Genomic DNA, 16,676 nt, shown 5'->3' with positions numbered 1-16,676 from the left:
GGCTTGAAAGTATACAAAGATCAAGGATCAAACATCAAAGAACATCCTCTTTAAAGAAAATGTTTACATATTTACGTTTCGCAGCACCGGGGCGGGGGCGGTCTCGCCGGTTCCCCGCTGCCCGCCGCTCCTCCCCGCGGAGCAGGCGCAGAGCGCGGCGGGGAAGATGGCGGCGGTGGCGGCGCGGCTGTGGCGGCGGGGGGTGCGCGGCCCCTGCGCGTTCGGCGCCGGGCGGGTAAGGCGCTCCCTGTGCTGCCGGGCTGAGGGCGGACGGGCGGCGCAGCGGAGGTGTTCCGCCACCTCCTGCCCCGCCGCCCCGGCTCTGCCCTCCGTCAGAGGGAGGGCACGGCAGGGCTCTGCGGTTCCCGCTGCCGGGGTTGGGGAAGCAGCCGGGAAGGGGCACCCCTCGGTTCTCCTCAGCTGCCGGCCCTGTCCGCCGCGGAGCCCCCGCAGAGGTGCGGGCTGAGCTGCCCGGCACACGGCCTGCTGCCCCAGCGCCGGGCGCTGCCGTGTCACCCATTTGATGGTGTCGCCCTTTGGCCCCGATAGCACAGCTGTGCCGGGCTATCCATTTAGGTAAATGGCTGCAATGTTGCTGTCCAGGCAGTGGCGCGGCTTGACTTGTGACCGAGTTGGCCTTATGACAGGCTTCCAGTACCTGAAGGGAGCCTGCAAGAAATCTGGAGGGGAACTTCTTGCAAGGGCATGTAGTGACAGGACAAGGGGAATGGATTCAGATTGAAGGAGGGTGCTTTAGGTTGGAGATGTTGCCCAGACAAGCTGTGCATGCCCCGTCTGTGGAGATGTTCAAGATCAGGTTGGATGGATCTCTGGACAACCTGTTACAGTGGAAGGTGTCCCTGCCCGTGGCAGGCAGGTTGGAACAAGATAATCTTTAAGGTCCTTTCCAGTCCAAGCCATTCTATGATTCTGTAACTGTGTGGATCTTGCTGGAGGCCATTTCCAGTGAGTTCTTCACGAGCACAGGGCTTCTTTCCAGTGACTACTTTTGTGTTTGTGAGATGGCTTTCTGTACTTATTTCACAGTTCACTTCCACCCCCTGGGTAAAGGTTGTTTTTTCGTTGGTCAGTGATTTATGGTTTTGTTGTTTGATTTTTTTTTTAAAGCTGTTTACTGGCTTCTTTATATCTCTGTTTACACCTGAGATTTAATTTAAAATCTCAGCCTTAAGCAGTGGAATGATTAAATTGCATGGATGCTGTCATAGAAGCCTCTTGTGCAAGCCAATAAGGAGATGATAGCAGTCTGACTAAAAGATTGCTCAATTATACCAACTTTACTGGCTGGTTATCATTGCTGTACTTTATTAGTCTTGGTGCAGCCTTCTGCTTTCCTCTGTTTTATGGCATGTCCTAATCTTCCCTGCTGGAGCAGAAGGAAAGCTGCTTGCAGTGTTTCTTTCTTGGAGGGCAAGAAGACTGGGCTGTGTCTGTCACTACCAGACCCCTGATCAGGGAGTCTCAGCACTCACAGAGGTTATCTGCATGTCCTGAAGGAAGGGGGAGTCCAAATGTTGTCTTGATTTGCAGTCTCTGCCATGAGCTGAAATTCTCCAGAGGGAGCTTTTTTCCTGAAGAGAGATGATCAGGGAGCTACTAAGAAAGTCCCAAAAGAGAACCTTCACATTTCCCTTTCCTGGAGGCTTAGTAGTATCCTGGTACTCCGTGAAAGCATGCAAATTTTATTTTCACTGGGAGAATTAAAAAACAGTAGTGTTTTACAAATGTGATACTTCTAGCTCTAGTTCAAGCTTTGCCTTCTGAATTTTGTCCTATGTAGTGGCTCCAGCTCTTCAATTCAACTCAATTTTAGTTTTTCACAGAACATTCTGTGTTGGAAGGGACCCACAAGGTGACCCACAAGGATCGAGTCCAACTCCTAAGTGAATACAGGGACTGAGACTGTGACCCTGGTGTTACTAGCACCATACTTCAAGTTGTATTAAATTATCTGTGTAATTCCACAGATAATTTAATACCTCTGTCTTCACCTGAGTTACTTAGGTATATGTGTTACCACACAGAAAGATTCATGTGCACACTTCTGCAGGCCAACTTCAAGGTCTGTGAAACCCACAATGCATTGTAACTGTGGGGAGTACAGAGTAATCATCTGCCACTAAATATATTGTCTCTTAATTGTAATGTTCAAAATGTGTATTAGTGAACAGAAGAATAAGATGCAATATTTTTACTATTTTAAACCTGCCTTTCTTCTTCATGTCGCTCTGTTGAACAATTGCACAGTTTTCTTAACAGGATCATACAAGAGTAACCTTTCACTCTTTCACAAAATTGTATCAGGTTTGTTTTTTTTTTTTTTATTAAGTACATTAAAGGCTCAAGTACAAGGTAAAACCAGAGAAAATAGGTATAACTTACATTTGCACATCAAAAATAAAGTAAATCTAGTTTTGTTGTACTTGGAAGCATTTGCAACTTCAGGTTATGGTAACTTTTGTATTTTAAATAATAAGGGAATTTCTCAATTATTACTGTAGTGCTGCTGTCCCAAGGCATTTAATTCAATACTTAGATTAGGGCTTGAGTTAGTTTAGCATATTAGGATGCTAGAAATATCCTGTTCACCATTTTTGCTGCAACTTTCTTGATGACATCACAAATTTCTCATCACATTTGTGGAGTATTTTCTTACTAGCATAGTTTTCTAGATGTAATACTGATTTTTTTTTCTCTTTTCATGTCTGTTTTTAAACATGTTCCAACCATGTATCTTTTTGCAGGGACTAACCCTTCCGAGGCTAATGTACTGTATATGGTATTTCTGCTGGGCTAGAGTGTGATGCTGATATCCCAACCCTGCCCAGTTTTGTTTGGGAGATGACATTGGTTTCCTTAGCAGCTCCAGTTGCCATTAGGGCAGGTCTTGTAAAGTTTGATTCTGTCCTGTTCTCCAGTAAAGAAGAAGGTTTGGTTGGATGCAGTAGTAAAGGATCAAAGTCATGAGTCTATTACTGAAGATTTTAAATTTGTAAATACATACATATGTAACCAAAATCACATGGATTTGTTTGTGCATAAATTACAGTGCCTATGTCAATCTGACGGCCAAGTCCTTCTGTAATTAGTTGTTAATGGTTTTCATGCTTTAGTGGAAGTGATAGATACAAAAAATCCATGAAGTAGCAAGAAGCATGACTGAAGTGTTTTTTCAGTAGTTCTCTAGTTGCAGTGTAATATATAAAAATAGCTCAAGTGCTTTCCTAGTCTAGTGATAGCATTTAAGTAAAGGCCCATTTATGTTGCTATAATACGATCTAGTCATCCTTATATTCATATATATTTAGTTTTAAAAAGGGAGTTATGGTTGTCACCTCCACTGCCATAGGAAAATCTGATTTTGTGTAACAGTCCTGCATACAGAAAGGAGAAAAACCTAACTTTTCTGGGTTTTTTCTTTCAGTTTTTCAGCCGTGGGCCAAATGTGCTGCATCAAGACCGCAGTGCACCACAAGCTGCATTCTTCTCACCTCTTCAAAAAGTGATGTTGCCACCAAATACCTTCCAAGGGAAAGTGGCCTTTATAACTGGTGGAGGTACTGGGCTTGGCAAAGGGATGACAACAGCTTTGTCCAGTTTAGGTGCCAAGTGTGTTATAGCAAGCCGGTAAATATTAATGAAGATGGTTTAGAACTTTCATATAGTACTGACTGCTGAATAGATGTTTTCTTCCTTACAAACCAGAAAAAAATTATTGTATTTATTCTGTTGCAGTACACATTTAAATTACAATGTCGTTGTTGTGGATTCTAGAAACTTGCAGATTTGTTTGCAGATGTTTAATGGTATAAAAAACAGTAGGAAGAAATAAACTAAGCACAGTTTTGTGAAATGTGGCAGCAGAATAAACAACCTCAAATATTACTCATTAATTCAACTAAAGCCTTAAAGAGAACAAAAATTTACAATGGGCAGTATTGAACAGTAATAAATTTTATTACAGGTGTTCTTGATACAGATTTAAATTACAATAAAGAATTAAATCCATTCCTCTTCTGACTTTCAACAAGAGCCTTGATTTTCCTTTAATGATGATTTTCTACAGCTCTCAAGTACGCAGTAGAGTCTAGAAGCACTTCAGCAAAGTCTAGAAAAACAATCTCATTTTAAATCAAACAGAAGTGGTGTGACATTCATCCTAATAGTAATTTGTTTAGTTTTAAATGTGAATATGTATGTCTGTTATAAATACTAGTAGAGTAGTAGCTAAAACTAAATTTGTTATGATTGTGTGCTTTTTTTCTGGCTTATCACGTGTTGCTTAGCTTTAGAGTCTCTTACCATTGTCACTTCTGAGTTGCTTTAAAGTAACACTAACCATAAATTACTTAAAGTTTTCTTTCAGAAAGTTAGTGGTTAAGCATAGTTTTAATCATAGTTTTAATTGATGAAAATCAGCAACATGCATGTGCACACACACATATTTTAAGTTATACTTCATATTAGCTCAGAAAAAAAAAAAAGATTTTGGTAATCTGAATTGTAATTGCATTTGACTGACATAAGGGATGTTAATTATTTCTAGGAAGCTGGATGTTTTGAAAGGAACAGCAGACGAAATTTCTTCTAAAACAGGGAATAAGGTAAATTTTTGCAGAATTATGAATATGTTACGTATTATACTCTACATTTTATTAGATTTTTTTTTTGTATTTGTATGCTTCTGTGGACTTGTTTAATTTATGAATGATACAGTTTTTAAGTATTAAAACTGCCTTTCCATTATTCTTTAGGTTCATGCCATCCAGTGTGATGTGAGAGATCCTGTTTCAGTTAAGAATGCTGTTGCTGAAACAATCCAAGTGGCAGGACATCCTGATGTAAGTCTTCTAGGGAAAGGAAAGAACTCATTCTTCATTAATGAAAATACTTTGTATAGTAGGTGTGAAGAAACTTAATAAGATAAAAAGTTAATGGAGTCTAAAAGGACTAGATAGAACAGTGGCAGTACTTCAAGGTAAAGCTAACATTCATAGTTAGACCAGTTACTCTATTCCTGTGGTTCTTAAAATATTTGGTGGCCAAGTAGACAAAACATTTTTACCCTTACTCTGAGGTCTAACATCTCATTTCAAATAATAGGACAATTCTGGAGAAATTCTTTGAATTAAGGGACTGGAATATTGCCCTTAAATCCTCCTGAAAAGGTGATTTACCTGTGTTTACTGAATTACATCTTAACACAATGCTTCACAAATTAGGAATGGAAATAACCATAAATGTCTTCTTTGATCCTTGCTTAGCTTATTGATATACACAAAGAAGGTTCCAATTTGAAGATTAAGTTCTCAGAAACTGAAAGATGATAATCACCAAATTCTGATGTGATTGTGAGATAACTTGGATTCTGCTGGCTGATAGAAAGTGTGATGATGCAGCATCAATGTAAAGGACAGCCAGATTTAAAACTATTTACTGTAAATTTAAAATTATTGTATGTCAGTTTTTGACAGTTTGCATTCAGGAGGAGCTTTATACCAATGTGGTGGAGAACCTACTGAATTTTAAATATTGATAGAAGTAGAGAAATTGTAGGCTATATAGCTGTATAGCTGTATGCTATAAAACAGTGCTAGAAATAAGGCAGCTCACTGTCCTGATTTGTAGACAAGATTCTCTGGATAGTATTTTGACTGTTAGTTAAGGCAGTTTTTGGCCTAAGTCAAAATGATGATCTTCAGGTTTTACATGTGTGCAGAGAGGGAGGAGATTTCTTCCTGTATAGTACATTTTTAGAGCACCAGTAATTTTCTGAATAAATGCTTTCCATTACTTGTTCTTTGCAAGCATCTACCTTCTCTTTAATTTCATGTATTTTATGTGTTTAAGATAGATGGCAGAGTAAACTGAATATTCAGTTCTTTTTGTCCAGTTTTTCTCTTAGTTGCAGAAATGAGATGTTAGTTTATGAATCCTGGGTATCACTCACTGCCACACTGCATCTGAGGTGAGATCTCAAAGACAGAAACTTGAAAGTCCTTCCAGCTTTGTTTTGTTCATTCCATTCCCAAGAATGTTACTCCCAATTAGAAAGCAGTAATTCTTTTGTCATGGCTTATTTTGGCAGTTCTATATTCCTCAAAGATCATACAGTACAGTTCTTAGTTCATAGTTCTATTGTTGTGTCATTCCTTTATTTATTCAGTGATTCAAGTAACCTCCTTAGTATCTCAAGGTATTTGGATTTTTTTCCTTCACATTTCAGGGAGGCCTTTAAATTAAATTTAAAGGCATATATCCATATGTATAATTTATGGCTGCTGCATATTATTAGTTTCACATTCATGTAATATGTACTCTGCTCTGTTTTGTTATTGAAAATTTGAATATCTTCATTAGAATTTAGCCCAGAAGTTCTTCAGGACAAATAGTTTGTTTTATGTGCAAACTTACATGAATCAAGGTTCCATTCCATTAATAGTACATAATTTTATTCTTCAATGCATTATATTATTAAATACACTAGATCTGGCTACATCATTTTTGTTTTAAATACTGCTAATATGATGCTTAGTCCCCTGAAGTGAAAGTATCCTCTACCTGATAATTGTTCATAAGAAGTGATGGAGGTACATCTATTCAACAGAAGTTTTGTAGTAGTTGTTTGCAACTATATTATGATACAACATTGTATCATAATATTCTCATCATGACTGATTTTAATTCCTGTTGTGCAGCAGTCATTTCATCCAGACTTTAGTTATCAGGTCCTGTGTTTTGCTTCTCTTCCCATGCATCCGTTATATTCAATAGATGTCATGCTGGAATTTGATGCAAACTTCAAGGGAGCAAACTTTTCTCTTAGGATGTACTTGAGACACTGTGGAAAACAGTGACTTAAGTCAGCCTCTATATTATACAGTTCCTCAATACAGTAGTTTGGAAATACAGCTTATTTTCTGTTACTGATACTTCATCTGTGCTGCAGATGGTAAAATTTCTTCTGGATTATTCTCCTTCTTTCCCTGCCCCCCATACCTCATTCAATGAGAGTATTTTTACTTTTGTCCCTGGAAACACTAAAAAGCTCCTTGTAAATTCTTTACTTTTGTCTCAGGAAGAGTTATTTTTAGTTAACTCTTTTCTTTCATGTGTTTCAGGTTGTGATAAACAATGCAGCTGGAAACTTTATTTCCCCTTCTGAACGACTTTCTGCTAATGCCTGGAAAACAATAACTGATATTGTACTTAATGGTACTGCTTTTGTAACTCTGGAAATTGGAAAGGAGCTCATTAAAGTACAAAAAGGTATCTTAAGCATTGTGACATGTTACTTGAACTTGCTTTCCTTGCTTTACTATTATTATAGCCAGTTTTGAGAGTTCATGTGAGAAGAGAAATACAATTTTTAACACTCTTCTAGAAAGGAAGTTTTTCAGTGAAAGCTGTACTTAAGTATCACACAGTAGATCTGGCTAACAATTACTTCATTGTAGTATCGGGCCTTACAATTGAGTCCACAGGCCAACTGAGGCCAAATATAAAAATCTAATTGCAGAGTTGTAGTTGTAAAACATTTTTAAAATTAAAAAAATAAAGCTTTGTGTTGAAAAAGAAAAAAGCTATTATTTCTTCTGAATTTGCTCTATGCATGTTAATTTCATTGAACTGAACATGGGATATTTCTTTAAATGAACAAGAAGTCAGGATACCCCTTTGAATTTTCCTCCTACAGTAAAATAAAATTTACAGCTGTGCTGTATGACTAATAGTACTAGAGAATAATACCTTTAAGATAATTTGAAAAAGAACTTTGAAGTTGAAGTCAGTATTGGATTTTATTTTCCCAGGTTTAATTCTTAATTCTGGACTACCTAGAAGTTTAATTCAATATCACAGAAGTTTAATATCAATATCACACAATTTCACCTTAAAAATATGTTCTTTTATATACTCTTTAGCCAAAGATTTATTTAACCAGATTATTGTTTTAAAAGGAAAGGTGATGTATGCCCTTCTGTGTTATATCACAGATTATTTACAAAGAACTGCTTTCATTTTACATTCCAGTTATAAACTGAAAAACAATGAGTCTATTTTATGAGATCAGAATAATATAATGCCAAATTAATTTAAAAGCAGGGATATAATTACGGTTTTCCATGTGCCCTCACTACTGAGCCCTGTTTTCTAGGTACAACCACTGTGTTGAAATACTACTTTTGTATTTACACTGGTATTTCTTTAACCTCTTAATCAGCTGAATTTGTTCAAAATCCTCTCCAAAAAGTATTCTATGCGTTTATACTAATTAACTATAACAATATTAAATTAATGTTGTTTCAGTGGCTCTGTAACAGTTTTTGTTAGTATACAAGTATGTTCCCTCTATATTTTAGCAGCACATGGAAAATTAATTTCCATTCTAGTGCTGATATTCCCACATGGCAAACCCATCCCCAGCTGTGAGTTAATATATCATTATGGCAGACCATTGAAATGGGTTGCCTTATGGTCTTCCAGATGCACATGGTGTGCCCATATAGTAATGTGAAATCTGAAATCAAACATGTTTTTGTTTTTATTGTTGTTGAATGAACAACATTGCTTTCCTTACCTCTGTCCTCAAATTTGGTAAAATCCAGATATCATTTACCTTCATGCTGTCTCTCTTTCTTTGACTTCTAAGCTTCCAAAACATTTGAATTTCTTTTGCTACTACTTGCATGTCTTCTTTCTAGGGGAGTCCATCTGTAAATAAGACTTTCTGTTTAAGGCTTTCTTTAAGACATGTTTTTCTAAGTAAGTCATGTGTATGTGTTTGTCTTCTCACCTTCATTTTCTTTGTACTTGCTTGGTTTTTTTTAGTTTGAGCAGAGACCTTGGTTTCTAAAGTGATGCTATCTAGTGCAAATATTTCAGAGCAGTCTGTGAGGATGCTACAGAACTGACAGTTTCTAGAACACTGGGGTGTCCTTTAGGTCTGCAGTGTGACCTTCATTAAGTCTAATGTGGTAAATAAAAGTTCTCTGCTTTTAGACTGCAAGTTTGTGCTGGTATTTAAAAGGAATTTGTAATCTGCTAGTATGTTACTTATTTTTACAAAGTGAGAGGAGCTAATTGATAAGTTATTGTCCGTTTTATGAATATAGGCTTTAGAAATAAAAGTTGTGTATGAGCTGAAGTGTTCTTTAAGTATCAGAGCTGTAAATTTCAGTTATTCTTGCTTCTGTGTTAGGTTCACCTAGCTTACCTCTATTTAACCTATATTTAAAAAGAAAATCAGTGTTTTAATTCTACAAAATGTGTAATTAACAATCATCTGTAGATAACTTCAATGTTGTTCTATGTTTTTTTTGCCTGGGTAGATTTTTCTTTTCAAAGTCTCTCAGTGAAGACTCCTTTTTTATAAACAGGGCCCATGGTTTCAGGATATCTGCTGGCATTTCAATTAGTGCTTGTTTTTGGTTCTTTATAGTTTCTCTTGTGTAATATTACTGTAATTTTTTACCTGAGTCTACTTACATGCAATTTATCAGAAGTGTATATTGTTTTAGAAATATCCCCTGGACAGCTATTCTAATGAAATTATTTTTGAAATACAGCAAGTAGAACAGTTATTTTAGTTACTGTGACGTAAGCAGTGAACTGTCATCCCTTGTCCTTCATTTCCCAGCTACAGTAAGCTCATGCCAGTCATTGATCGGATATAATTTGCAGGATTCTATAAAAGAAAGATTAAATACGTAGTTGCAGTTTCCATTATATTCTAGAATTTTTTTACTAAATGTGTTGTAGAATATAGCATATAAAAGAAAGTAGTTATTTTATAATGGAGTTTGTAGTGGAAATAATAGGAAATGTTATACAGGTTCACTCTGTAATTGGCTCTGCTGCTGAAAAAGCTTCTGAAAATTTCTTTAAAATCTTTATTTCTCTGCATAAACATTGAGTCAAGCCCTCATCTGTTAATTTGAGATTATGCCAAACCTAACCATTAATGCTGATTTTTTTCCTTTTTTTTTTTTGTTTGGTTGGTTTTTTGTTTTGAGTTTGATTTTTTTTATTTGGTGGGGGGTTTTGTTTGGGTTTTTTTTTTGTGGTTTTATTTTGTTTTGTTGTTTTTTTGGGTTTTTTCTCCCCACTTAGTAATTGATGAATTTAGGACAAAATGTCTGGTTACTGACAACTAGACTGGGGCAGCTTCTGAAAAAACACTGTAAGATCTTAGGCCTTCACTTCAGTTAGACTAATTTATGCATTAAGTTCATTATCAGTGGAAGTCTGAGGGCTTAGACCTTCAGAGCCTATTCAATAGCTATTTGCACATACCTGGAACAACTCTTAACACTCATGCAAAAGAGGGAACTGAAATGAAAAGGCTTGGAAAGAAAGTTTCAAACACTGTATTTTTAAAATGCCTTTTTCACTGCCCAGAGTGAAAAGGTATCCCTACCACTTGAGCTGAAATCTTCTATACCATTTAGCTTGCTTTTACCTGAACTTGAGAGTTTGATCTTCAGGGTTGTGTTTAAATGTTTTTTGCACCTTCTAGGAGCAGCATTCCTGGCTATTACAACAATTTATGCAGAGAGTGGTTCAGGATTTGTGTTGCCGAGTGCCTCTGCCAAAGCTGGTGTAGAAGCAATGAGCAAGTGAGTAATACAGCAAAATTTGTGCTTTGGTTTTCACATCCTTAGGATGGGGTAATTGGTCTATAAAAATGGAGCTCACTAGTAGTCCCCCTGTTTCACTGTTCCACAAGAATTCAGTCCAAGCTTCAGTATCCCAGCAAGAAAATAGTATGCTGACAGCTTCTTTCAGAGGGAAGTATAAACTGCTACTGGTTTATTTACAAGACAGAGATAAGGACAAGTAGAAATACTTATTTTGGCAATTGCAAGTTCCAAAGTTAGTTTCACACAGTTTTGATGATCAGGTTCTCTTGCATTCTCACAGGTGAACCAGCATAGGTAAGCAGCTATTAAGGGGACTGTTTGAGATCTATAGCACCTTCTACATTCTTTTGTCAGAGGAAAATACATGCCTGTTATTTGAGTGCAGTATAGTGTGGCTTCAGCTCTGTTTAAATTCATCAACAAATTTGTTTCCTGTCAGTATTTAAAATTAAAGTCTGCGGTTCTACTTAGTTCAGAACAGTATCATGTTGACATATTCATGGTGCTCAGCAAACAAAAGGATTTCTTTCATTTTTAATTTCAGGCTAGTCCTTCATAGCACATAGATCTTTCCTCTGCACTTCAGCAGAAAGAATTGAATAGATTGGAAACCTTTTAGTAATTCTAGAATTACTAAAAAACTAGAATTCTTTATCTGGAAGAAAATGAGGGACTGAGTAATGGTCTTGATTTCTGTTCTACAGAGCTGTAACGGAAATGTGTACTTTGCAGAGACTTTATGACTCAGCTAATTCATTCATTATAGTAGATCCAAAGTACTCATCATGCAGAGAAAATGTTATAAAGCAAAACTATTCTAGTGGTCCTGTTTTAGAATATATCCTCTGGTTTTATTTCAAAACATAAAGTGAGAGCTGTGTTGCAAATGTTAGAAATGTGTACTTGTGGGATAGTCTAAATTGCCACAGAAAGATGATGGCCTAATGGTTGTTTGGTAAGGAATTCAGGTGCCAGCACCATCTGTGATTTGCAGTGGAGAAAGAATTGCTCCTTCACCCTGCTTTACCTATGATTACAATATTCCTCTGTTGGTGAATGAGATTTTTTTTTTTTGCTTCTCTGAAATGATTTTGTTAAGCACAAAAAAACCCCTTTAATTAGAAATTATCTGCTTAAGGAATGTTCTAATATTTACACATTTGATTAAAGTTTAATTTCTTTTTTTCTGAATAGGATTACAATATTGTGTTTTAAATATTGATGCATTCTGTTAATGGATTTTTAGGTCTCTTGCGGCTGAATGGGGTAGATACGGCATGAGATTCAATGTGATTCAACCAGGTCCAATAAAAACAAAGGTACATGGCATGAAGTGAAACACAGCCTTGAATATGCTTTGTAGTACAGACTTAACTTCACAACAGTCTAACTTTTCTGTAGCTGTAAATTCTAATATGATTTCCATGATAGTCAAGACTGTGCTGGAATACTGAACATGCTTCCCTCTTAGTCTTTTTGTAAAATAGGATTTCTTGAACTTCTAAGACCTGCCACTGTCCCCTCTACTACACTTGATATAAACAGAACCTTTTTTTTTAGTGTTTGAAAGAATTGATATATCAAAGTACTTAATGATGATTCTTATTTCTGTGTACTTCGTTTGTCAAGTGGAGTGAATTTTTACACTTGTTGAAGTAAAGTTCTTGTTTCTGCCTGAACCTCTAATTTTTAAACAAAACATATGAAACATTCCAAAGTCTTAGAATCTCTTTTAGGTATATGGGAACAGAATCTCACTAGTTTTTTTGAAAATTTCAAAACTAGAAAAACTAAGTTGGCAAGGATTTGAGAAGCTTTGAAGTGAGTGAGAAGGAGGACTGGAGGGTTTGAAGGAAGTAATCCAGAGCAGCTGGAACAGGAAGAACACAGAAAGCAGTCCTGCAAGAAGAGAAAAAGGAGGATCCATTTCCCATTGAATCAAATTATTATGATTATGAGCACTAACAACTATAATGATGGTATTACTTCTTCCTGTAAAATATTTCACAGTTGTTTTTGCTGTTATTTTGGGAATAGGGGTGCAGAGTTGGTTCTTTTTCACTTTATTGTTTGTTTTATTTACTATTCTTTCCTTTTCCCCTCTTGTCAGTTTTAGATGATACACTGAAAAACTTAGTTTTGACTCTTTTCACTAGAAAGAAAAATAAGTGGCAGAATTGGCAGGATTATAAGAATGTTGAAATACCATTAAAGGATCAGACCAGAAGTTCTCCAGGCCTTGTATCTTGTGTATATTTAAGTAAAAGGAGAAGAAAAACATTTGGCAAGTTAAGGGATTTAAGTGTCTATAGTGCTACCTCCAGTTATTGTTCCTTTTTTGAACTAATAGTGTATAACCTGTTTGAGATAATGTGTGTTATTAATAAAATGCTACATTTGGTGTATGGTTCCAACTTGAAATTTCCCTGAAAGCATAAAAAGGCAGACAGCATATTTGCATATTGTAAAATCAAGATTTTCTGCCTTAGAGGCAATATCAGTGGCTTTAAAACTTAACTGTTTTAAGTCATGATGGGAAAAGAACAAGACATACAAGCACAGAACTGTTAGGCTTATAAAGTGGCAATTAAAAACATGGCAATAGAATACTTAAATGGCATGCTTGCAGCCATGATTACATGAATTACAATGTGTTTTAAATCCTGACTCCAGTAATTTAACATAAATGTTACTGATACATTTCTGATTTTGAGTGAGGCGGTTATTTCCTTGTGGTGGAGCAGGAAAAAACCCTTTTATTTCCCATGCCATTTTAAGCTATTCAAGTACCAAAGCTTCTGATGACTTCCTTTAGCTTTAGCAGTTGCTGCAATTTAACTGAACTTGATGGTTTTTTCTTTTCCATTTTATTTACTCTGCCATCTGTAATTTATTTCTGGTCACTTTCCTGTTCCTCTTCCCCCTTGTTCCTCTCCTCTGTCCATGCAGCAATTTTGAGTTTTGGTTATTTCCTCAAATGTTTATCAAGGGTGTTTGAGGAAAATAAGATGATTAAACCCTTTTGTTTCTTGCACATAGATGGTGGGTGACTTATCCCAAATGGATTAAATTCCAGCTTATCATCAGTAGATGCATATCAGTGCAACAGGGATAAATTGCTTTTCTTTTTTACTTCTTTCTTTTTTATGCTACTGACAATTAGGGTGTAGACAGATTACTCACAAATATTAACTTCCATATCGTGTCTGTGGAGTCAAATCTCTGTTGCATTTTATTTTCTGATGTTGTTATAACTTCTTTTTTAATGTTTCTTTTAATTCTCAGGGTGCTTTTAGCCGCCTTGACCCAACAGGTGCATTTGAGAAGAAGATAATTGAGAGGATTCCCTGTGGTCGTCTGGGAACTATAGAAGAAATTGCAAATCTTGCTGCATATTTCTGCAGTGACTATGCAAGCTGGGTTAATGGAGCAGTGAGTTTTGGTTGATCTTGTTTGTACCTGATGATGGTGTGAGTGTTGCTGATATTTTTTAAAGCCTTGGTTTCAGAAATGAAACAAAATATCTTGATTTAAAATTCTTTACAAGTATTATTCATCTTTAAAGTGTAGTGCATGGTTGTTAGCACCTTTAAAAAACTTTTTAAAGTGATTGCATTGCATTATTTTGAGTATAGGCTTTTTTCACCTAAATCAGTAAAATTTATTTTCACAGTTCAGAGCAAGGGAATACTGCAGAAATCACACAATTACTAAATACACCATTTGTGCTCTTTCTAGGTTATCAGAATGGATGGTGGAGAATATGTTTCTATGGCAGGAGAATTCAATGATTTGAAGAGGGTATTAATTTCCTTGTTTGCTATTTTACATTCAGACACTTTGATGTGCAAATATGATATGAAATTCCAATAAAATCTCTTTTCTTTTGTTAGGTTACCAAAGAGCAGTGGGATATGATGGAAGCAATGATCAGAAAAACAAAAGGCTCCTAAAGTACATAACTTTATGGTGGAGATTCTTGGAAATGAACCACTACTTTTTCATTAATATTTAGAAATAACCAATTGAGAAATAGCCTTCAAAATCTTTTTTTATGCTAATTTCAATAAAATATTTTAAAATTGTTGTATTTTGAATATAGTTTGTATATTTTTCCAATGTAAAATCTATTCTCTTGCCAATAGTGAACGACTATTGTTGGTCACTAATATTTCGTTGGTCTTTAGATTGTCTTCCACAGCCATGCCATGGTCTACAATCAGTGTGGTCGGGGTTTTTTCAGGTGGTTTTTTTTGTTTCTTTGTTTGGTTTTTTTTTGATCTTTCAGAGGATTTTTTTTTCTCAGATGTATGAAAGTGTCTCTTAATATTGTAGTACCAATAGCATGTCAGTGGTATCATAACTGAATCTAATCATTAATCTGAAGAGAGAAACAAAATACTAAGTTCTAATCTTCACACTTCAATAAGAAGTTCTAAACTTGCAGATACAGTTTCACATTATTAGTAGGACTGCATTCACTGAGAAAAGATGTAACTCCTGTGGTTACTTAGGAAATCTTGAAATGCCTAACTGTCTTGGTCTCATCTTTAGTGACATTTTCAGTCTGTTAATTATCTTTTTCTGAACTTTAAAAATGGCATTTACAGACCTGCAGTGCCTTTCTAAGGAGCTTGCTCTTTTTCATGATGAAGTTAATGTTCTTGAAAATGAGAAGCTGAAAATCATTTGTTTTTACATACGGGTGACTATGGCAGCTCTCCATAAAAAGCGGTTTATTTTAGACTGTTAATGGGATATTGGTATATTGGGACTGAAAGTGTTGAAACCTCATTTGTTGAAATGTACAAAAAATCCTTAAGTTTCATTTGCATTCACAGGCTGGTACTAAAGAAACTTCTAGATGTCATTACCTCTGAATCTAGTCAATTTATCCATCCCAGATAAACAGGTAATAAAAAAATTGCTCTTCCTCTTTTATCCAAATTTAGAGAGTTGGTAGATTTTGTCACTCATGCCTCAGACAATGGCTGGAGTTCTTCAAAGAAATTATCAGCCTCTGGCCTTTACAACCTGAAATGGATGCTTTTTTTTTTTTTTTTGGTGTGTGTTTAACCAGAGCTTCAGCCTGTCCCCACATAGAAGCATGTACATAGTTTTATGTGCTTTGAGACTGATACAATGATTTAAGAGTCAAGACAATAGAATCAATTTAAGGATTTCTTCCTTCAGGTGCTGGTGGCAGTCCTGTATTTTTCTACACAAACCAGGGCATACTTAACATATGCCAGCATCTGACTTTGAAGTCACTTGATTGCCTTATTACAAATCTGGAACAAGCTAAGATGTATTCTGCTGAAAGTGTGGACTGTATTAGTGCAGGCTTCCACGTGCCTTTCTCCTGTAAGTGATGGTCGTATGTGGGATTTAACAGCCTCTGATAATAAAACAGATCAGCTGTGTTTATTGGAGCAGCCTTCAAGGTGTTCTTGTGCACAATGGAAAGCTTTCTTATGGTAACTTGGGTTTTGTAGGTGTGTTGTCAAGATCAAATTCTGACATGACAGCCATGTCTTTTCCCCAAAAAGTGAATTAACTGAGAAGTTAGGCCCATATACACTGATTTTTGCTCATCATCCTTTGCATATAATTATATTGTCTCCTTATATGGGATACAGTTGCATATAAGACTTTGACATTTGAAAAAAAGTGCTTCAGAGAAAAATTCAAATGTATGTTTGTGAGATGTGGTAACATAAATTATTTCTCTGGAATGTCTAGTAGGTTATCCTCTGGTGACAGGCTGTCAATAAAAATAAGTTCTTATCAGTCTCTTGCATCTGTGGGTTTCTGTGACTTACTATAGTTAAGTGTATTGTGTGGTTGAAGTACTGGACTGAGACTGGAGATAACCATGTTCAGTCCCTGAAGTTGCCATAGACTTCATGTGACCTGAAGTAATTTCTGTAGCCTGTGAACAGCAGGACAGGTGTACTTTGCAGTATTCCCTCAGAGCTGGCCATCTGAAGCAAGAAGACTGGCAAGTTCCTTTTG

General features: G+C 36.2%; 1 protein-coding gene across 1 annotated transcript; it reads left to right on the top strand.

Moving 5' to 3' along the window:
* The first annotated feature begins 108 nt into the window (after positions 1-108).
* On the top strand, positions 109-16,451 carry DECR1 (2,4-dienoyl-CoA reductase 1). Its single transcript, XM_041464397.1, has 10 exons — positions 109-235; positions 3,446-3,648; positions 4,568-4,625; positions 4,776-4,862; positions 7,143-7,290; positions 10,538-10,637; positions 11,908-11,980; positions 13,947-14,093; positions 14,400-14,462; positions 14,555-16,451. The coding sequence occupies exons 1-10, from the start codon at positions 167-169 to the stop codon at positions 14,612-14,614; spliced, it is 1,008 nt and encodes a 335-aa protein (XP_041320331.1). The 5' UTR covers positions 109-166; the 3' UTR covers positions 14,615-16,451.
* Positions 16,452-16,676: the final 225 nt, after the last annotated feature.

The sequence above is a fragment of the Pyrgilauda ruficollis genome, unplaced genomic scaffold (assembly GCF_017590135.1).
Source record: "Pyrgilauda ruficollis isolate IOZ18807 unplaced genomic scaffold, ASM1759013v1 scaffold18, whole genome shotgun sequence".
Taxonomy (NCBI): Eukaryota; Metazoa; Chordata; class Aves; order Passeriformes; family Passeridae; genus Pyrgilauda; species Pyrgilauda ruficollis.
This window is presented reverse-complemented; position numbering and strand designations above follow the sequence as displayed.